Below are 23,080 nucleotides of genomic sequence, written 5' to 3'. Positions count from 1 at the left end.
TAGAAGGTTGGAAAAAAGCTCGTTTTATGGTTATTTATTTAATTTTGTATGATGATTTTCTGCCTTATGGATCAATTGTTGTATCATCATATCGTGAGATAATTATTATTCTGAGCCTCGTATCACATTTTATATCATATCTTATGGTTCGGACCTCTAAATCTGATATGGTACAAGCTTGATAAGCGCATCAATCACTGTTTTGCAATTTTCCTATTATTGAAAGATATATATTTTAAAAAACGAACGTTGTCAATCTTGTGCTCTATATTTTAACTGAAGATATGGAACATTATCCAAAGAATGGTGTACATCATCTTCTATATTTATTACGATTTCCATGAATGCATCAGTGTTCCGGCCCATTGCAACGCCAGCCAATGTGATTGCAGGGTCGACTTTTTACACTAAGCTAAAGCTATTGTTGATAGCTAACAGTCCGTACGACTTGTTTGTTCCACGTCCTCTTGCCCCCTGCCGTGCGCTTTCTGTCTTAAAATGACATTCAAAGCCTTGTGTCGAGCGGAGACTTTTAAATACCTCGCCAGTCCATGCAGAACCACGTTAAAGTCCGATAAGCGCCCATTGAGCAAGGTTGGTTATTTGCACATCTTGTGTTTTTCACTCAATGCGATTTAGAACTACGCTTAGAAGTACTTAAACCCTTTCATGTATTTTTGTCATTTGAATTTAATGAATTCTCTTGATATGAAATGATCAATTTTATTTTGTACGATTGTATGTGCAGTGTGGAATTTTGTAATTCAGTAACTCAGTCCACCTTTTTCTAAAATATTGGTTGTTGGATGTTAGAAGTCCGCATAATTCACCTCTTCAAAGTCCTAAACTGTGTTTTCAGCCATGTTTGCTTGTACTAAATCTGGATGCTATTTATATCGACTGCAGTGCAGTGGTTCTTAACCTGGGTTCCGAACCCTAAATTCAAATGGTTTTCGTCCTGGCTTCTGGTAACAGTGGACCTGAATACAATACCATGCACCAAAAGAGAATTATGAATCTTATACAAGATTAAAATGATTTACATACGATACAAGTCAAAGAAGGAAAAACATTTAAACCCTAAGTTCGAACGCTAACCCTAAGTTCGAACGCTAACCCTAAGTTCGAACGCTAACCCTAAATTCGAACGCTAACCCTAAATTCGAACGCTAACCCTAAATTCGAACGCTAACCCTAAATTCGAACGCTAACCCTAAATTCGAACGCTAACCCTAAATTCGAACGCTAACCCTAAATTCGAACGCTAACCCTAAATTCGAATGCTAACCCTAAATTCGAACGCTAACGCTAACCCTAAATTCGAACGCTAACGCTAACCCTAAATTCGAACGCTAACGCTAACCCTAAATTCGAACGCTAACGCTAACCCTAAATTCGAACGCTAACGCTAACCCTAAATTCGAACGCTAACGCTAACCCTAAATTCGAACGCTAACGCTAACCCTAAATTCGAACGCTAACGCTAACCCTAAATTCGAACGCTAACGCTAACCCTAAATTCGAACGCTAACGCTAACCCTAAATTCGAACGCTAACGCTAACCCTAAATTCGAACGCTAACGCTAACCCTAAATTCGAACGCTAACGCTAACCCTAAATTCGAACGCTAACGCTAACCCTAAATTCGAACGCTAACGCTAACCCTAAATTCGAACGCTAACGCTAACCCTAAATTCGAACGCTAACCCTAAATTCGAACGCTAACCCTAAATTCGGACGCTAATGCTAACCCTAAATTCGAACGCTAACCCTAAATTTGAACGCTAACCCTAAATTCGAACGCTAATGCTAACCCTAAATTCGAACGCTAATGCTAACCCTAAATTCGAACGCTAACGCTAACCCTAAATTCGAACGCTAACGCTAACCCTAAATTCGAACGCTAACCCTAAATTCGAACGCTAACCCTAAATTCGAACGCTAACCCTAAATTCGAAAGCTAACCCTAAATTTGAAACCTAATGCTAACCCTAAATTCAAACGCTAACCCTAAATTCAAACGCTAACCCTGAATTTGAACGCTAACCCTAAATTCAAACGATAACGCTAACCCTAAATTCGAACGCTAACCCTAAATTCAAACGCTAACCCTAACCCCTAACGCTAACCCTAAATTTGAACGCTAACCCTAAATTTGAACGCTAACGCTAACCCTAAATTCAAACGCTAACCCTAACCCCTAACGCTAACCTAAATTTGAACGCTAACGCTAACCCTAAATTTGAACGCTAACGCTAACCCTAAATTTGAACGCTAACGCTAACCCTAAATTCGAACGCTAATGCTAACCCTAAATTCAAACGCTAACCCTAAATTCAAACGCCAACCCTAAATTCAAACACTAGCGCTAACCCTAAATTCAAACGCCAACGCCAACCCTAAATTCAAACACTAGCGCTAACCCTAAATTCAAACGCTAACGCTAAATTCGAACATTAACCCTAACCCTAAATTCGGACGATAACCCTAAATTCGGACGATAACCCTAAATTCGGACGATAACCCTAAATTCGGACGATAACCCTAAATTCGGACGATAACCCTAAATTCGGACGATAACCCTAAATTCGGACGATAACCCTAAATTCGGACGATAACCCTAAATTCGGACGATAACCCTAAATTCGGACGATAACCCTAACCCTAAATTCGGACGATAACCCTAACCCTAAATTCGGACGATAACCCTAACCCTAAATTCGGACGATAACCCTAACCCTAAATTCGGACGATAACCCTAACCCTAAATTCGGACGATAACCCTAACCCTAAATTCGGACGATAACCCTAACCCTAAATTCGGACGACAACCCTAACCCTAAATTCTGACGACAACCCTAACCCTAAATTCTGACGACAACCCTAACCCTAAATTCTGACGACAACCCTAACGCTAAATTCTGACGATAACCCTAACCCTAAATTCTGACGATAACCCTAACCCTAAATTCTGACGATAACCCTAACCCAGGCATGGGCAAACCGGTCCTCGAGGGCCGGTGTGGGTGCAGGTTTTTGTTCCAACCGATATAGCACAGACAGTTTAACCAATGAGATCTTGCAGAAAACAAGAAGCACCTGACTGCAATCCACTGATTGCACTTGTAGGACACCTGTTTGGTGAAAAGGTGCCCTCTCAATGGGTTGAAATGAAAACCTGCACCCACTGCGGCCCTTTGTGGAATAGTTTGCCCACCCCTGCCCTAACCCTAAATTCTGACGATAACCCTAACCCCAAATTTTGACGATAACCCTAACCCTAATTTCTGACCATAACCCTAACCCTAAATTCTGACGATAACCCTAACCCTAAATTCTGATGATAACCCTAACCCTAAATTCTGACGATAACCCTAACCCTAAATTCTGATGCTAACCCTAATTTCGAAGGGTTAAGGTTAGAATTTAGGGTTAAGGTTAGAATTTAAGGTTAAGGTTAGAATTTAGGGTTAAGGTTTCGAGTGTAGGGTTAGAAGTTAGGGTTAAAGTTAGAATATAGGTTTAAGGTGAGATGGAGGGTTAAGGTTAGAATTTAGGTTATTATTGATTTTCAACAGCTTAACTGTCTTTAAAAATGTTTGTATTTTTCATCATATTGTGAGAATGCCGTTTCAAACAATTTCCATATACACATACCTGAAGTTGTATTGTTTACTGTGTTCACCCTCTTCTGGTCTTCTTAGACATGTAGCTGCTCCTTTTCCACCTCCATTCAGCGAGGTTCACAGTTCTACTCAGATCCCACAGAGGCCGTCAAAGACATTCAAGATGGGTCGACTGTTCTGGTTGGAGGTTAATATTGCTTTTTATATACTCAAACTAGTGTTAATTCAAGCCACGGCATTCAACTGATTTTGGTGTTTGCAGAACCTCCCGCTCATTAGATTAGGTATACTTTGGCTATCACTTTGGCTTTTTGTCAAAAAAGACAAAAGGTCGATTTAAATGTCTAAATAATCATACATTTTTCAATTATTACTTTAATTAGTATTTTTTTTCTTTTCGAGGCAGGCACGTGCATTCCTTGACCTGACTTTGTATATAAATGATTTGCTAGGAGAGACTGACCACAGTATTTAAAGGTATTGAGAGGCTAGTATTTGTTGCTGCTAGAAAGTTATTTTCTAAATAGCAGTGTTTTACAGCAGTAGAAATCAATGTGTTGCCTTGTTTTTTTTGTTCTGCACTATAATGGAGTCTGCTCAACAGGCGCACATATTCCATAGCTGTTATTTATAGTGAAGTCAGGTCACAGGACTATAAAACATTTCCATTATCCTCGCCTGCATTCAAGGATCACTACACAGAGTGAAATCATCATGTTGCAATGTAGTATTTGGAAAACAAGGGCAGAGAAGTATAAAGAGAAATTGTCTGGTTTATTTATGGCTTACTCTGTAAGAATCTGCATTTGTACTGCCTGTAATTATTCATACTTTTATTTCCATGCTGGGCTCAATCATGTTTTGAAAAATGTACTATAGATTGTTGAGTTGATGTGGTTGTGTAAGTCTTAGTAAAGCTTCACTATTTTATTATTGAAATTGACCGCAAAGAGGCGTGACTGTATATTGTTTGTATTTGTTGCAGTTTTTTTATTTTTTTATTTCAGGTTTTGGATTATGTGGTATCCCAGAAAATCTCATTAGCAGTTTGCTGAAGACTGGCGTGAAGGGCCTCACTGCAGTCAGCAACAATGCAGGGTAGGTGATACTGAACATTCACACGCACATGTTGGAGACTTGTAAATATTGGAGAGCTCTTTCAATAATAGTCAACTTATTGCGAATGGGAAGAAAAACATGCCCGTATTGAGGGCAGCACAATCCTTTTTTTCTGCAAATTCAGCTTGTTTATGGACAGTCAGCTGCTGTTCTGCATTTGAAAGCCTGTATTATTGCACATGCTGTATAATGGTGAGGGTCACAAGAGGGAAAAGTTAAAGAATGAGACTCTGAATGTCACCGTTGTCATATATACAGCAAAGTCGGAACTTGGGAGTGCAAAGTGGAATGAAAGATAAAAGTCAAATGTATTTCTAATCCTCAGCGTGGATAACTTTGGCCTTGGCCTGCTTCTTCAGACCAAGCAGATCAAAAGGATGATCTCCTCTTATGTCGGGGAGAATGCAGAGTTTGAACGACAGTATCTTTCAGGGGAATTGGAGGTGGAACTCACTCCACAGGTTGGTCAGGAAAACATAGTTATACTAAATTGCCTTCTAGGGAAACCGGGTGGGTGTGTGCAAGCCACTTTGGACTGCCACTGCTCGTTTATTGTCCTTTAGCTTTGCCTAAAAGTGCATATACTACACATTCTATTGCTGAACTTCACCAATGTCACATTCCAACCACAGGGCACCTTATCAGAGAGAATTCGAGCCGGAGGTGCAGGGATTCCAGCCTTTTTCACCGCGACTGGCTATGGCACACTGATCCAGGAAGGAGGATCTCCTATAAAGTACAACAAGGATGGCAGCATTAACATCGCTAGTGAAAAAAGAGAGGTCAAATTGTTTCACTTATTTGAACTTTCGCAGACTTTTGAATTGGTTTTGCTGACGAAAATTCCACACTTGATTCCTTAAAACCACAGCACAAAAAGGGCATGAATTGCAACCTGAATCAAACCTTGCTTTTTTTCCTACTGAACTGCATGCAATTTGCAAACATGATTTACACAATGATTTTTTTTCTTTTTCGTACAGGTCCAGGAGTTTAATGGCAGACACTACATCATGGAAAAGGCCATCACTGGAGACTTTGCCTTGATTAAAGCATGGAAAGCTGACCAGGCTGGAAACATCATTTTCAGGTGACCACTCCCATTGGACGATGAAAAAATCGGGTGGTATTAAACTGATCCCTGATACTTTTAAGTTTAGGAATTTTTCAAGTTAGTGAATATCCCCCTCACGCCCTTTTCCCCTTGCTGTGTGGTGCTGTGTGGAGGAAATATTTGATTAATGAATAAAAGACAAAAAGAAATATGTGCTTCTAGCCACAAACCGTTTAGAACACAAACACAAAATTATTTGGACTCACAACAGAGGATTTCATAGATAAGTAAGGAAAACCGACTTCATGATTAATGCATAAAAGACAAAAAGAAATATGCTTCTAGCCACAAACAGTTTAGAACACAAAGACAAAATTATTTGGACTCACAACAGGGGATTTCCTAAATAAGTAGGGCAAATCGACTTCATGATTAATGCATAAAAGACAAAAAAAAATATGCTTCTAGCCACACACAGTTTAGAACACAAAGACAAAATTATTTGGACTCACAACAGGGGATTTCCTAAATAAGTAAGGCAAACCAACTTCACTGACAGACATGTCAACAAAGCCGAAAAGTGCTTGTTGCATTCTTGCAAATTGAGTTTAGACCTGATGAGAATAGCTTATGCGGCAAACTTGAATGATACCAATTTTGGCCATTTTGAAACATTCCGACTCCACACAGTGAGGACAGACCAAGTATCGAACCCACAACCCCAATACTGAGGGCGACGTGCTAACTAGTTGTCCGGGCTGCCCCATTCTGAAAAATTTAGTTCAATTAAACAATTTTTAATATCAGAATCATTAACTGCATTGTCGCAATTAGAAGCAGCCTCTTTGTTTTGTGAAACCTTACTGTATTATTTCTGTTCTGATTTCAAATGTGTGTACCACACACAACAGGTAGTAAGTAGTAAATGGCTGCAGTGTCTTCATTAACCTCAAGAGGGCAATGTCTTCCTGGGTAAACTATATGAAAATAGAGAAGTAGTTTTATTTGTTCTGGTTGAAATAATTCTCCTGTTATGTTATTTTTGTTTTATAGGAAAACGGCAAGAAACTTCAACCAGCCCATGTGTAAAGCAGCCAAAACCACGATAGTTGAGGTAGATTACGTTTTATTGCATGCATCTTGTTCAAATTTCTTTCTACCATTTAATGCCATTTATAATGGTATAAGATATTATATCCCCATTGACTCTGAAAACCCAGAAAATGGTAAAGAGACCCAATAACATCTTACATTATCCTAAGAAATATGTATTTATGGTTTACAAATCTAGCAACAAACATCGCTATGAATGGCGCCAATTTAATAGACATCTTGTTATACTGACGGTGATACATGACATGATACACGAGCAATTTGTCATTGAAAATAATACCATTTGACACTAAGTGGTTTTCATACAACAGGCCCGCTGGTGGCCAATTTTGGCTATCGATCATTTATGTGTAAGTAACGGAAATGGATATCATGGTATTTGAATCTGGCCTCTTCAAAATTCCATGTGAAATATTGTATGCTGCCTACTGTATATTGTATCTGGCAATGCGACTGCAATATGCAGTCAAAGATCATCTGTAGGCCTCCACTGCAAGCCTTTGAATATCCTAGCGATCTGTTGTGCACATATTGTACCCAGCAGTTTGGTGGTGAATCAATAATACACTGTTGCCATAGACCATTAGGTATGATGTACAAATGGTGCATTGGCATTGCAGAGGCAATTAACAAACTAGCATCCAAGTAGTGGTGTCAGTAAGGCCACTCAAATGTTATATGAAATATATTGTGAAAATACGCAGTTACATTATTACATTCATCCATCAAACCACATCTAACCAACTAAAGTGCACAAATAATCCATTTTTTCTTGTTGTAGTTGTGTAACTAATACTGCAGAACAATTCTAAGTTTCAATGTCTTTGAGTGACCTCATGCATCAGCTAACATACAATGTCAGGTCGCTCGGCTCTATCACATCTTGTTTCAATCGCTGTGTCTGGTTATCCACTTATCTGACACTTATTTGACGGTGTAGAAATGTGAAAGCCACCCTCTATTCCTGTGTCCATTATGCACATTCTCAGCCTGGCACTTCTCATACATACTGTATTTATTCAACTATAACACGCAAAATTTTGTACTCAAAAACTGAAGCAAAGTTCGGGTGCGCATTATACACGAATCCCGGTGGAAAAGTCCCCTCCCCAGCCATTATGTACAATGGGAGAGGTAAAACCCTGTCTTTGTCCGCCAGATGGCGATAATCTACCTTCTTTTACAAAAGCCAGGCCTCTCCAAATACCTTTCGGCAAGTTTATAGGGTAATAGGGGTAACAATAAAAAAACAGTTGCTCCAGGGAAACTAGTCCGCCCAGGGAGCGATATCCTCGCTGTGAAACATAAATTGCTGAAACATAAATCAATGCCTCTTCTAAATACTGTATTGACATAAAAAAAATCCACCAAGCAGTGATTGCTCATTTGTCCAATACTGATTAGAATGATGATTTCATCATTAGCTGTTCCACCAACAGTACTACATAACACAGTTTTGATCATGTGATATCACAGACCGTTTTGAAATTGATGCAGCCAAAGAAGCATGCGAGTGATATTTGGCAGGTTTTGCTTCATTTGCTTAAAAACTAAGGGCCTTGCGTTATTTTCCATGGTGCTATAATGAGAAAACATGAGAAATGGTGGCAGCCAACGTGGGAAAGGCGGTTGAAGATGTGATATGAATGACAAAGCCTCTCTCAAAGAAAGACTGCGTGTGAGTAGATGACTGAGTAAGAGAAAGTTTTTTTTTAAAACTGGCCTTTTGCAAATAGAAAATGTTCAATATTTCACTAAATATTTAATCTGTATTTTTAAAATAAATAAAAAATATAAACTTAAATTGGCATTCATTTAGAAAAATATTGAACCAATTCATTTTGGACAAATCTGTCAAAAGCTAATTGCCACTGGACCACCCTTTTCAATTTGTTTGCAAAAACCCACACTTTAGTGATAGACAATTATTTTTTCCATTTGGTTTAACTAGAAATCAGGAAAATGAAAATACAAGATAAAATGAAAACAGTTAAAAATTTGCCAGATTGCAACCAGCTCGTCCTACGGTTGCTCGGCAACCAAAGACTGCCATTAAATTGGTGAATGCAGAAAGCATGGTTTCCAACTGGTCCAATTATTCCCTTATCACAGGTACACTGAAAGGCCTTAGTGCCCGGTAGGAGACGGTACACCAGACTGCATCAAAGGAGGGCTTTTTCTGTTTCTCACATATCTGTCTTAATAAATAAATTCAACTCTTATTCTTTTATTTATCATAGCAAACCAAAGTTGTGTTGTAACCCCGCAACAAATCAGTAATCATTTATTACGTCACTTAAGTGTGTATAGGCTTTGTATTTGTTTTTAAAAGGCCTTTTTACTTTCTCTGTACTCTGCCGTAAGAAATAGTTTCTTTTCAAGAATGAAATTATTTTGTGCAATTTCAATAACTTATTCATGAGAAACATTTGACAGATATTGCAGACTCACTTTTCAGTGTGATTGGTCTTGCATTGTTCCTCCTAACACTCACTCTCATTTTCCGCATCATTTCCTGCTTAAAGAGTTTTTTTCTCATGAGCTTTTGTGTGATTATGATGTGTATTGAATGCACTCAGCATGGGGAAGTGTTTGTTTAGTTATGGAGGAGAATCGTGGTGTATTGAAGGGAGATCTCCTGTCCTTGTATTTTCGTATTTCATACTTGTTTGTTAGGCGTTCCGATCATGCTTATCATTGAGCAAACGGTTGATAAAATTGTTTTAATCATGATCTAACTTATTAGGAATTTTTGGGTGGTACATCTAAACAAATTAGTGGTTGACCATGCATCGCTGAACAGATTGTATTTGATCATTTGCATTCTGGTATTCATGATTAGCTGTGTGTTTAATTGAGAACATGTAATGTTATTTTTCTGAAATATTATTATTTCTTAGGATACTGTAAAGCACCCACCAAGGGGAAACAGATTGCTTATGTTGTCAGAATTCCAAGCGGGAGAGCGTGTCGCAGCCCAGGCCCGGAAAAGTGACAGCAAAGCCGTAGCCAATTGCCTGCACGTAGACACACATACGGGGAAAGATAGAGGTTCTATAAATACATAGGGATAATGAGAGTGTTGTATCACAGTCCCCCTCATTTGCTTGTCGCCTCAAGCCATACTATCTATTTTCCCACCCTCTACATGTTGCATCTCCGTTAAGTTGGCCACTATGATTCATAGTAATAATAAGAATCTAATATGATTAAGAGTTAACAAGAAATTGCAAGCAATACACCTTAAACTGAGGGTAAATAGCCCACAAAGTCAACCATTTCAATCACTTGATTTGACTGGTCAAAAAAAACAGGCATGGAAGCTTTTTTTGTAGTGCTAGTGTCCATGTCATAAGTTCACACAAATTTGGGCTGCAGACACCTAGTGTCAGCATCACGATGGGGATGTCAAGAGGGAACTTGTTTGTCTATGTGATATCCTCTTCATGTTTGAGTGAAGTTGCTGCACAACTTCTCACCTTACTCGGTATGTTTATCTTCTCATTCTTGTGTTGGATAGATCAGTCATCTTTATGCATTAGTTTTAAATGCAAATCTTTGCATTAGCAAATTAATTGTCAATCGTGTTCATTCATTTTCCATAATACATATCCTCACAAGGATCGTAGGGGTGCTGGAGCCAATCCCAGGCAACTAAGCCCGATAGGTGGTGAGATGCGTCTAAAATCTGAAACATACTACAAAGAAAGATTCTTAAAACCAAATATCAGACAGAAATCTTGTGAGATGTGAGAAATGAATGTGAGTAAACTGGAGTCATTGAAAAAGATTGAACAGTCATTCCTGGAAAGGCACAAAGGAAATGGCTAGTGTTATTAGGCATACCGTGATTATATATTATTCATGATTGTTTTCACATACTTTATGTGTAGGGAGTGCCTAAAAAAAGGAACAACACAGAAACTCTCCAGTAAAGCATCACAGGAGGACACTTCTATTCCCTCAGTGATTCTGCTAGCTTCCCTTGTTCTTTTGTCATTGAGGTGAAAATCAATGTACGCATACAGGAATATCAATGTGCTGTGTGCCTTTTTTTGGGAAGGGGGGCTCCCGCCACACACCTGCTCATTTGCTTCTGTGTTATTTTCTTTTTGTGTGTTTATGCTGTGCATCTGGGGGGGTTATCATTTGATTTTCTTTTATTCGCTGCTCTCTGTTGAACCACATCTGAGCACACCTTTCAGGGGTGGGACACACCATGCAGATGAAGGTCATTTTCCTCGTTTTTATGTATTCTTTGTTTTTTGTTTGGTCTAATTGAATACTGTTTTTATTGTGTTGCAAATCAGCCATGGCTGATCGATTAAAAAAAAAAAGGGTGCAGAAAAAGTCAATTTTATGTAGATGAAGAAACACCAACTCAATTGACTACTTTCGAATGCAAGTGAGAAAATTCATATTGTTGTCTAAAATGAAAAAATATTTTTCCTTGGCCTATTTTAAAGTCAACTTAAGTGATGAGCTCAATCTTACTTGATAAAGGCGTCCATGCCAATTACCATTCTCACTAAAGACTGCCCAACCTCATCGGAAAGACGTGGGAGGATGTGTGGGACTGTGCTATCAGTTCTCCACCGTTACAGTACCAATCACATTTGCGTGGCACACTTTTCACAGTAGAGATTTACCATATCCCAATCAAAAGACAGGAAAAAGACTTGACAGTCCTGAGCGGGGACTGCATTACCGCCGACCCAAAGTCTCCGTATCCATGACAACGCCAAGATCCACTCTTAACCACAGACTCCTCAGTGAGTGCAAAGTGCTGAGGGTGGAAGTGGAGATAAGACAAGATTTAAATTCAATTTGCTCTGAACGGCTGCTTGGCCCTCATGTAAATGGGATAAGTAGGTTACACCGTGTTACACAGGAAAGGGGACGAATAATGTTGTCATCCATAAGTTCCCATTTGCTCCCTTGTGATTGCTAATCTCCTGCTAGAAGTGTGTTCACTAAACAATCGTAAGAAAAGAGTAATCTTACCTTGTTCCTGTTTGTCTCTAAATATGTTTGCTGGTGGCAAGTCTGCTCTTTTAAAACTAGACACAATGAACTACCTTCAACAACTTGTGTTCAACATTATATGCTGTGATAGTCAATACAAATTTTTATATGTATGAGCATAACACTAATGCGCTCGAGGGAGGTTTACTGGTGGACTCATTTGAACGTTGTTAATCTAACATCAAGTCTGTGTCTCATTGTTGGATCTTGTTAGTTGGATTGAAATACCTAACGTTCACTGATTCCTTGCTGTCAACCTGAACTTACTTTTGCCACTAAAATAATAGCAGTAATGCAATTAGTTCAGGTTATTTATGCATTTTTTCTGGGAACAATGTGGCGAACACTTTCAAATGCTTATACCTCAAAATAAGTGAAAAACTGGATGGAAAACAATTCTTCCTATTCGTATTTACTTCTTATGTACTCTTACTTGCGGTGCACGAACAAATGCAAAACTTTAATTAGTTAAAATGGATTAATAAAAATGCTCCAAAATATCTGATTCCTTTGTAGGTAGAAGAAGTGGTGGATGTCGGTACTTTTGCTGCTGAGGACATCCATATCCCCAGCATCTATGTTCACAGAATTGTCCAGGGAGGCAGCTACGAAAAAAGAATTGAGGTATCAAAGATGGTTTGACCTTGAAGCCACTCTGGCTTATCAGAATACAACAAACTCATTTGTGATAAAAAGTAATACAGGACAACTCAAAAGCATATCACCTGTTGTGGAGAAATCGTGGAACTTTGGCCTCTGTCGTTAATTTGTTCTTTTTTCAGTTATCTCCATTTATCAAAAATGAACCTCCAATGAACTGCCTTTTTTTAATTTAACGCCTTATTTAAGATTCTGAACATTTTTTTGTCTTTGGACATCATTCAGAGCGTTTGTAAAATTTGAAGCAGCCTTAGTTTAAGTTTAGCCGACAGAACACTGACTTCTGGCAACCTACACACAAACACAGAACTGATCTCGTAATTGGCTAATTGGTGCAAGACAGGACATCCGTGGCAAAAACACAATCAAAACAAAAAACATTTTCACAGGCTGTTTTGCAATTGGAAAATTTAAACTTAACCATTGTGTACCGTGTTAGAAGTATTTACAAAAAAAACGTATTTGATTTCAGAAACGCACAATAAGGAAAATCCAAGATGAAAAGCCCAGACCGAAGAAGGATTCTGATATTGTCCGCGAAAGGATCATACGTCGTGCAGCTTTGGAGTTTGAAGATGGGATGTATGGTATCCTTTTTTCTCCCTTTTGAGCAGTCAACTGATTTTAAATCCTAACATGGTTGGTGTTACTCCACTCCTAGCTTTATCCCTTTTTCACAATAAGTTGTCTAAATGTCACAAAACTATTATTTGAAAACAAATCAGCTGATTCATTAATCTGTTATTACTGCCAAATATCTTCTATTTTTTCCTGCTTTTTTAATGAAAGACCAAGTCAAACCAAACATTTTATGATTTAAAAAAACATAATAATAAAAAAAAGAGAAAAGTTACTCTAAATGCCCATCCCCTTACATTGGGAATCGGGTAGGATACAGATTTGACAGGCCATATCAGAATAGAAAGTAAACATCAACCGTCACGTTTTTTTTTTAGAATGTTTAATGTGATCCTTAACCAAGTTGGCCAGCTAACCTTGGTATTGGCATCCCAATGTTGGCCAGCAATTTCATTAAACCAGATATAACTGTACATCTGCAGAGTGAAAATGGAATTTTAGGACTGGTAAGTTGTTGTTGTTGTTTTTAAATTCTTGGTATTTCAGATTTTTTCATTCTTGCTTCATGTAAGAACAAGCCTTTATGTGCCTTTTCTATTTGAAGTCATTATTTGCTGTCTGAGCCCAAGAACAAGAATTCTTCTGCTATAATGGAATAGCTTGACAATAACTTTTTGACAGGAGAGTGTAGGCGTCTATGGCAAAGCCTAATTTGTAAAAAGTGTTTTTAAGAGGGACAGTTTAGAACTAGTGAAGCACAACTGTCTCCCCCTCATAAATCGAAATCTTGTCATGGCAGTGAAATTTGATTATGTCCAAATCTTATTGAGTCACTGGGGGAACCTAAATCAAATCCCAGTTTATCTTGGTTTTATCATTGCAGGGTCCATACCCAACTGACTGTGAAGTAGATGCAGACCTGATTAATGCAGGTGATGCCAATCAATATGAGCCAATGTTAAATTGCAGCCAACGTTTTGTTCATGAATCTTTTTCATGTAGTACACTTTTTTTAGGCAAATATTCCACTCACTGTAAATTGTTTCATTGTTCTTTAGGAAAGGAGACTGTTACAGTACTTCCTGGAGCTGCCTATTTCTCCAGCGATGAGTCATTTGCCATGATCCGAGGGTAAGACTCAAGAGTTCTAAAAAATAAATTTGTAGCATATATAGGAATTTGGCATATTAGTTAGATTAGCAAATAATCTATATTCCATACTATTAGTATTCTCCTAAAAGTAATGTAGGTGTCTTTGAACCACAATCCAAATAATTTACATAAAGAGGTAGGTTTTAACCACAATTGACAACCATAATATTTTTCAAACAGCCATCTTTATCAAATGTAAGTACAAAACTGCTTGGGCAATATTCCCCAAAATTTGTCCACGTTAATACACCACATTTAAACTAGAAAGAAAATTATGAATTTTCCATGTCAGCTGTAGCACAGTTGGTAGAGCCGGTTGTCCAGTGACTGAAGTGTTAGCCATTTGAATCTCAGCTCCAACTGTCAACTGTTGAAGAGTTTGTGGCAAGATGCTGAACATAAAATTGCTCTCAGGCCCTAGCTGGTGCATTCATGAATGGGTAAATGTGAACGCTCTGCAGAGGGCTTTGTTAAATGAGATAAAATAATTATGTAAAAAAAAAAACGGACTTACTCAGAAGTTGACACCTATCTTCTGTTGAATGTGCCTTTTTTGTTCAGGGGCCACATAAACCTGACAATGCTTGGGGCCATGCAAGTGTCAAAGTATGGAGACCTAGCCAACTGGATGATCCCAGTAAGTTTGGTTTTCCCCTTCCATCTCTCAGTATTTGTTTAGATGCCAGCTGTCATAAAGAATTGACAGCCACACACATGGGTGGCATGGCTTTGTGGTAGAACTGTAATTTACGAACCCATTGATTGTGGGTTCGATAATTGACCTTTATACTTCAAGGTAAGTTTGTGACTCTGAAAAGTAAGGGTAATTAGAAAATATGACAAATATAAATGCAGTCATCTCTCGGTTTTCACGGTAAATGGGTACCAGAACCCCCTGCAAAAAGTGAAAAATCGCAACGTATGTGGTTACACAGGTGAAGAACTCATTTAAAGCCTGCACAGAATATTGTAGTTGGGCCTTAACACAAGTGCTTTTAGCATGTTACAGTTTTTTCTTTTTTTCTTTTTTTTGCTTGACTGAAGTGTACATGTACATGTTGCTTCAGGCACTGAATGAAAGATGTAGCTGTCCTCATTGGCAAAGATGTGAACAATATTTTCAACCAATTTTTACATTTCTCTATTAACCTCTGCAATCCTGTTATCTGTTTATTGCTATGCTTAATTAACAGGACACTTGAATATGCTTTGGACTGTTGAGGCTTTACACAGCATTTATCTTTGGTCGCACTGTTTATAGACCATGCAGTCACACACATGAATCATCACCTACGCCTCAATTGTCATTATCTCGCCCTTTAGAAAGGGTGGATGAAGTGAATTACAATCCCCAATCTGTGATAAAGAAAATTATTCACTATCTAAAGATAGATGCATAGCGTGAAATTGGAAATGTTTTAACGTAGGAGTGGGGGATGCGCCTCTCTCCGTGATTTCAATTTAGAATGCTACCAATATGCAAATGCGGACAAACATTTTCCAGTTGAGGGCTTTGAAATGCTTTTACATCTCCACTCAGGCAGAAACATCTGGATCAACAATGGCTTGAGAGAGAGCGCTAGAGTACAATACGGTAAAGGGTTTCCTATGCTTTGCTTTATCATTATTGAGTTGTTGGGGCTGACCAAGCTCTCCTGAATGTAGGGGTCTTGAACCTAGCTTTTTACACCAAATAAAGCTTCCTTCCTTCCCCAAGTCTTCACACTAAAGTTAAACCTGCTCTGTTTTTAAATCCGAAATACTATTTTTTTGACAAGCTGTCGAAACAGCATTTTTCTATTTACTAATTATCTACTGTAAAGGTTCACATAACAGTCGACCAAAGCCATTTAGGTGCAATTTAGGGGCTGAACTTTATAGGATTGTGTGGCTAAATTGGGCTGTGATGAATTACAGTACACCAGTTTCAAACTCAATTCAATTGCTTTCATATTGTGTTTCATATTCACATTGCTGTTTTAATAAGCATACGTCTGGAGGCTTATAAAATAACATTGGCTAACATTAATTGGGCTGTCTTACTACGCCTGAGACGGTCCACCTTGGCGGACGGCTTGATGACCAATCACAGTTTGTCACTCTGTCAGCCAATCCCATTCTTGCAGCCACAGTCAGAAACATTTCCATAATAAGGCTTTGTCGATGATCCAATATGTGTTAGGTTGTCAGACTGCCTTTTCATGTAGATGCTTCAGTAACGATTATGCAGTAAACACAAGGAACTATGAGTTCCCTGTCATGTACTCCGTGAATTTTGGTTTAAAACAAGTATAGGCATCCCTGTAGAATACAGAACCTTACAAGACTATATCCCAAATTCTCCAATCTTCACAGTCGCTCGCTCCCTTTCTGACTTTTAGTCGGCTAAATATCAATGTGGATTTTTGTTATTTTTCCCAATGATAAATACAATTTGGGAGACTCATTACTACTTTTTACAAGAGTTATTCCTCAAATGATGTGAGACTGTAAATTCTATTTAATCAAACTCACCCCTGTCCTCGTCTCAACACTCACATTGCATTGGGTTGATATCTTTCCTACCCAGCTGGCCTCCTTGGAGGCAGTCTGGATTCTTATGATGCGGAGAACTTGGCATATATATATGTATCCCCTGGTTATCAAGCAGAGAGCAATGCAAAGCAGCCTCTTTATATGATTGATGAGCAAATGGGATTTTAATTCAGTTACACAGTCGTCACCATGAAGCAATATATGCATGTCAGTTTCCTCTTTCGGGAAGTCTTTTGCTGAGGACATAGCAGTAAAAAAATAAATTAAAAATGTTTTACCAAGTGACAACCGTGTTGAAGTTTTAGTTTTATCACATCAAGTTATTTGAGGTTTCATTTCTTAAAGTGATACTTGATTCACATTGGTGCTCCTCAAATTTAGTAATTAACTGAAGATGCTTCCTTCAGATTCTTACAAATACATATGTACAGGCACAATTTGTTTTCATTCATCCATTCTTATTACTTTACGTCAAGTGTATGAACAAATAAATACCATCTCTTGTAAACTACTCATCTCTTGTAAACTACTCACTCATAATTTATTACCCCCTTACAAGGAAATTGGAAAAGAAATGCACCGATCAATGTAAACTTACATTGAGCTTGTTTTATAAAGGTGCCCACCCAATAACTAGTAATGATTGTTTGAACCATCTTTTGATTTGCATGTTCTCTCGTGCTTGTAAAATTTCAGGTAATGGATTACTATGCTCTCAGTAAAAGCAACTTAGTCTGGAGCCTGTTGCATTACAACAATGGAGAAGCTTGGAGAGTCCTTAAAATGTGGTGCTTACACTTCCACATTTTGAATAGAAAATTTTGTTGTTCCCAAATTCCACAAAATCTCTACACAAAACATCTTAAAATCAAGACTGAAAATTTGGCTAAAACTAAACCGGCATGGGTCTGCACCAAGCAAAGGAGGATTTTAGGCGTGGTTCTGGTGGTTTTGTGGAAAGACGCAAAGGATTAAAAGGGAGAGAAGCCGCGATCCGCTGCTTAAGGGAGTGAACAGCGGAAATTTGTACAGAAATCTTCTTTGCGAGTCCTTAATGAACCAGCGCAACTAGATTCGTCTACTGGGCTGCTTCTCTGCTCTCTGCTTATATGCTCTGTTTAATTGAGCGGCTCACATTAATGTTGGCAGGGAGATTTGAGCAATGAAATGGACACTTAAAAACCTTACATGACTGTTGCTGATGTCTGCATATGAGTTTGATGGAGGGATAAATGGCCATTTACACTAAACTGTAAAGCGGTAAAACTAAGACCTTTTTGTGCATTGTGGGTGTCTGACATATGACATGACATTCCTCTAGCACCATTTGTTTATTCTTATGCTGTGCAAAACATTATGCTTTCCTAATTGGTTATGTTTATTTGTTTTGTGCAGTATATCATGAATATTTACATTCTTATGAAATTCCAGGGTAAGATGGTGAAAGGAATGGGTGGTGCTATGGATTTGGTGGCCAGCGCCGGAACCAAGGTGGTGGTAACCATGGAGCACTCTGCAAAGGTTTGTATCATTTGAGTGTGTGGGTGTGAGCGCACCCACGTTTTTTTGCCGTGTGTCCACTTCCTGCACTAATGACTGTGAATGGCTCCGACTGATTAATGGGAACTCTCCTAATGCTTTGCTTAGTGGCTCTTAAGCAAAAAAGGGTCAACATGCATACCATCTTGGTGCTAATTTGTCTTTCTCTGATTCAAATCCGGGTTTGGAATTGGAGTCAAGAGCTGATTAGTTAGAGTAGCCCAACCGTGATTAGTGATTCCATGTACACTTTTGACTGTGATTCCCCTGCAAATGTAAAGAAGGGAAATAAAACCATAGTGCGCATGCACACAGAGCCCAGATAATCGAAACCGGTCTGGCACCTAGCTCTCGTCCAGTAGCAGGTGAACACAAACCTTCTATCCTCAATGGAAAGCTTGCGTCTTTGCTCGTTAGATTGACTGTTACTGTCTAAGTGTGAGGCAAATCCGCACCACAATCTTTGTGAATTGCTGTTGAAGTAACTGTATGTGCTTCTTTTTAGGGAGGTAAACACAAAATATTGGACAAGTGCCTTCTGCCTCTGACTGGGAAGCAGTGTGTTGACCGGATCATCACAGAAAAGGTGTGTATTTGTTTAGTTGACATGCATACTGTAAAGCCACTCACTGTCTGGAAAAAGAACTATGATTTTGGACCAAATTAATGAGTTAATGGCAGCAAGATCGTATAATAAAAAAAATAAAAAATAACATCACAATCTCGATTTTATCACGATTTTTTTTAATTGTTTATTTCACTGTTTCCCAACCAATGCTTTATGGTGCAAGAAGTCATACATTTTAATATTGGTCTATACAAGATGGAGGATTTTCTGAAACTTGCTTATAACTACCTACGCAACCCACCCAGCTAGTGATGGTATTTTTGATTAAATTGACGCAGGATACCTCACACAAGCGCTCAAACACACACTTCAGGAGACACACTCACTCATGAAATCAACTTGAAGGATTAGTACCAATTTGTGTCTTAGGAAGCTAGTTATTGATTTTGTTTTAGTGTTTTCACACTGAGGCTTCTCTTGTGTCTATATCTCATATCTTAAAGCCTTCATCTCTGCTTTGAGGTTGGCACTTTTTTTTCTTCCTTATACAATATGACTAAACTAAAAATAATTTGCTTGAAAATTAGTCCTATTTAACATACTTATTTTTAGTTAAATATTAAGGTACACACAGGTGTAATACCTACAGTGAATGCATACAAAAGCAACACAGAAACACTAAGACTGGATTGAACACTAGGCTAACTAGTCAACCGCCATACTTTATGTGGAAAAAAAGTTGGTGTCCAGTCCGAGTCAATTTGCTGTACAGAACAGTGAAATAGATACCCCGATGAAAATGTAACATTCGTAATTGGTCTTGTAGATCTTGCTGTTGCTATATCTCAAATCCGCTTCAGCTTAAGCTGAAGAGTAAAGATAAATCTCTGACATTTGCTAAAGAGAGCCAAAGGTCCTTTGAGAGCTTGAGGCCGTAGAAGTACATTTAATATTTTTCATCATCCACTCTCATCTGAGAATGTGGATCTAGTAATGTTGAATCTCTGCACTCTCCTGCAAATTCCTGAAAAATTCTGATGATACAGAATCTAGTGCTTGGATGAAGAAACTTAGAAAGCAGTTTTGCAGGATCAGCAGCATAAATGGAAGGATAAAAAAAGTATTTTATATTAAAGCAAGGAATAAGATTACATGTGGCTCAATTGAGAAAATGTGTTTGTTTTTTAATAAATCAATTGGCGAGCTATCGGCTCGGTATCGGCAAATCTTCAAAATGAGTTGACCCGGACTCGAACTTGGGTCCAAAAATGTGATCGGGACAACTCTATAAGCAGCGTATTTTGCCGACCAACCTTTAATGTTCCATAATGACTGAGAACGCTTGCGTCAAGCAAAGTGTCAGTGTCTGCGTATCCTCCTACTCCCTATGTCATTCCATCTGTCTTGCTATTTTGGAGTGAGATGTCAGCCTCCTGCTGCGTGCATGCATGCTTGTGTGAATCTAATGAGCTGATCTGTGACTGGGTTTGGAAGAGGCCTCGGTCTGTCAATCCCTGCTGGGAGAAGCAACAGGACCCAGGTCCCTGTGTCTTCTGTCCTTCTATTGTGAAGTTTCATATGAACATACCAAAACATCTTCCTGTCTTTGAGACTCTAGCTCTTTTGTTATCACTGTTATTGTAGAACTTGGTAGAAACCGTTGGTAATTCAGGATAAAAAGCTCAGCCTTAAACTTTTTTCTGGAGTAGTTTATGTTTAATCTTTCGTATGTAGTTGCATTTTACTTTGTCTTGATCTTGCAACTGATAGTTAATAAAAATGTACCGTGCTTGCTATTGAGAATTGAGTAGCAAAGCAGGCCAGAAAAACTCGAGGAAAACTAATTAGTGATGATTGTATGCAACTTGTTACTTTCTCTTAATTAGACATACTTTAAATGTTGTCACTTAATTTGTCGTCGGTGATTAATTTGTCACCTGCTGTGTCGTGCTCAGTGTCACGCATGCTTACACAAACTGAAGTCCTGCTTTCAAAGTATGGTTGAACTTGAAATATTGAACCACATCCTCCTGGAATATATTAGTTTTCAAGAGCTTAAAGGTCACCTTGATAATTGTGGTCCCTGCTTTCCACTTTGGTCACCTTTCTCAAGTACACCTATTAAACAAAACAATCAGTTTTCCATTCGTGTGCAGTGTTTTTCTCCTCTGTAACGCCTGCTTCTCCTCATTTAGGCCGTGTTCGATGTGGATAAGGCTAAAGGGCTGACTCTCATCGAAGTGTGGGAGGGGATCACTCCAGATGACATCAAGGGGTGCACTGGTACAGACTTTGAGGTCAGTCCTTAGAAACTGTATTAAATAGTAAAATGTTGGATTTCTCTAACCTTTATTTATTTCTTTAACTGGTGTCTTCTAGGTGTCACCCAACCTGATGCCCATGCAGCAAATTTGAAGGGAATGTCTCTGTGTTGTCATCTTCCACATAAGGGTCAAAGTGAAATTTTCAAGTGATTATTGGTAGACAGACTTCATGCAGTAATCAAGGTTAACCCTCTAACAAAGAGTCTGCTGAGTTATTCAATAAAGAGTGCCTTTAGGACATTCTATTTAAAAAAAGAAGAAAAAAACACCAGGTGCATCTTCCACAAAAGCCTATTGAAATGTTAAAATGTTCGTCTAATAGGACTCTCAAGGAATACTGAGTTCCTATGATATTCATACACAGGTATTGAATGGTCAACTGCCAATTTGAATTCTATTGGTAACCAAAATGGAAGCATGATTGGGCTATTAGGAAGATTCCTTACCAATTCAACTGACGTGTTGTGCGATCATTGTGCAATTCGCTGATATACAATGTGAAATGAGCTGCTTCAACACATTTTGGAATCACCTTTTTGTTTGTTACTTTTCAACTCATTAGTCCTATGGGATTACAGCTTTAATTTATTTAGTCCTATAGTTACTGTAAAAATCAACTTTTCATATATCAATATAATGAATTGTTATTGTAAATACAAATGATTAGACAATTTTTTTGTAAATTTTCTGACGATAACACATGAATACCATATGAACCTCAAGTTTTTTGTTTTAACTAAAGAATCTGCTCTTACCCTGCTTTTGTACAAGCAATAAAATGCACTGCCGTTTGCCTGATGAAACAAATGAGTGGCTCATTCATTGAAATTAGGTAGTTATTTTTAATGTTACTTATTGATTCTACTTAAAAGCAAAACAAAGGGCTGCAGGTTAGGCCCTTCTATATTAATGGAGCAATGGGCTCGCATTAACATTCTTCATGCGATTGCCTCACCGAGTAGAGGTGGTTGCATTACCTGAGGGTCGTTACATAACTGTAAGTATTCTGCCCCGCAGGCATATTTTGGGTCGGAAAAAGATCAGCTGGGTTACTCCATCAAGTGGAAATCTGAAGGAAAAGTGACAGTGCCTTTGGCTTCCTGCTGTTGATGTTAATCTAGCACGCCCCTTCATAAATCAACTGGAGCCCCTTAAGCATGAATATTGTAACCTAGTTAGCTTAGTGGCTAGAAATGTAAGAGTGACAAAGAGTTACATGGCAATGATGGTGTAAAACCTATATGCATATTATTTTTCTCATTCTGCTTTTTCTCCAATTTCTTGGTTATGAGTTGAAATTGCTCCCGAGACTCCTGTCTGGGTGGTCTCCCTGTGCATGCTTGCAGGGATTGTCTCTCGAGTGCGTGTAACTTGGAAACATTGTTACTATTTTTGGGAATATGCCTGAATGCATGTTGTTTATGTTTTTAATTGGTCTGGAATTGGCTTGTGGCAATGGCAAACAAGGCTCTTACAACCGGTTACAATGGGTGATAGGTGAGCTTTTTGGAAAATGAATTCCCCAACCTTCCTACAAGATGTAAGAAAAACATAAGTTATGCGGGAGGGGCAGATTCTCACGCTCCGAGAGCAAGTCAAACCAAACAACACACTTTGCCGGCTTACCCTATCCATCCTTCTATTTTCTCTCTATCTGTGGTTGAGTCCCCGGGGTAAAAGCTTTGGCAGGGAAGCCCAGACTTCCCTCAACCAGCTACCTTGTTTAGCTCTTCTAGAAGCCAAGACGCTCCAGTCGGGGTACAGAGTCTCTTCAGTGTGTCGTGGG

At 38.5% G+C, this 23,080-nt stretch overlaps 2 protein-coding genes across 2 annotated transcripts in view; both read left to right on the top strand.

The window, feature by feature from the left end:
• LOC144074626 (uncharacterized) overlaps positions 1-23,080 on the top strand; it is a 282,179-nt gene that overhangs the window by 187,733 nt on the left and 71,366 nt on the right. The window lies entirely within an intron of this gene.
• oxct1a (3-oxoacid CoA transferase 1a) lies at positions 352-22,101 on the top strand. Its single transcript, XM_077600882.1, has 17 exons — positions 352-594; positions 3,705-3,813; positions 4,634-4,724; positions 5,071-5,206; positions 5,378-5,527; positions 5,729-5,835; positions 6,853-6,913; positions 12,454-12,561; positions 13,070-13,184; positions 13,588-13,682; positions 14,060-14,108; positions 14,235-14,307; positions 14,890-14,965; positions 18,295-18,384; positions 18,908-18,988; positions 21,166-21,267; positions 21,350-22,101. Exons 1-17 carry the CDS (start codon positions 499-501, stop codon positions 21,383-21,385), a joined length of 1,575 nt encoding a protein of 524 aa, XP_077457008.1. The 5' UTR covers positions 352-498; the 3' UTR covers positions 21,386-22,101.

This window comes from Stigmatopora argus, chromosome 5 (assembly GCF_051989625.1).
Source record: "Stigmatopora argus isolate UIUO_Sarg chromosome 5, RoL_Sarg_1.0, whole genome shotgun sequence".
Lineage (NCBI taxonomy): Eukaryota > Metazoa > Chordata > Actinopteri > Syngnathiformes > Syngnathidae > Stigmatopora > Stigmatopora argus.
The sequence above is the reverse complement of the archived record's forward strand: the minus strand, read 5'-3'. Positions and strand labels throughout refer to the sequence as shown.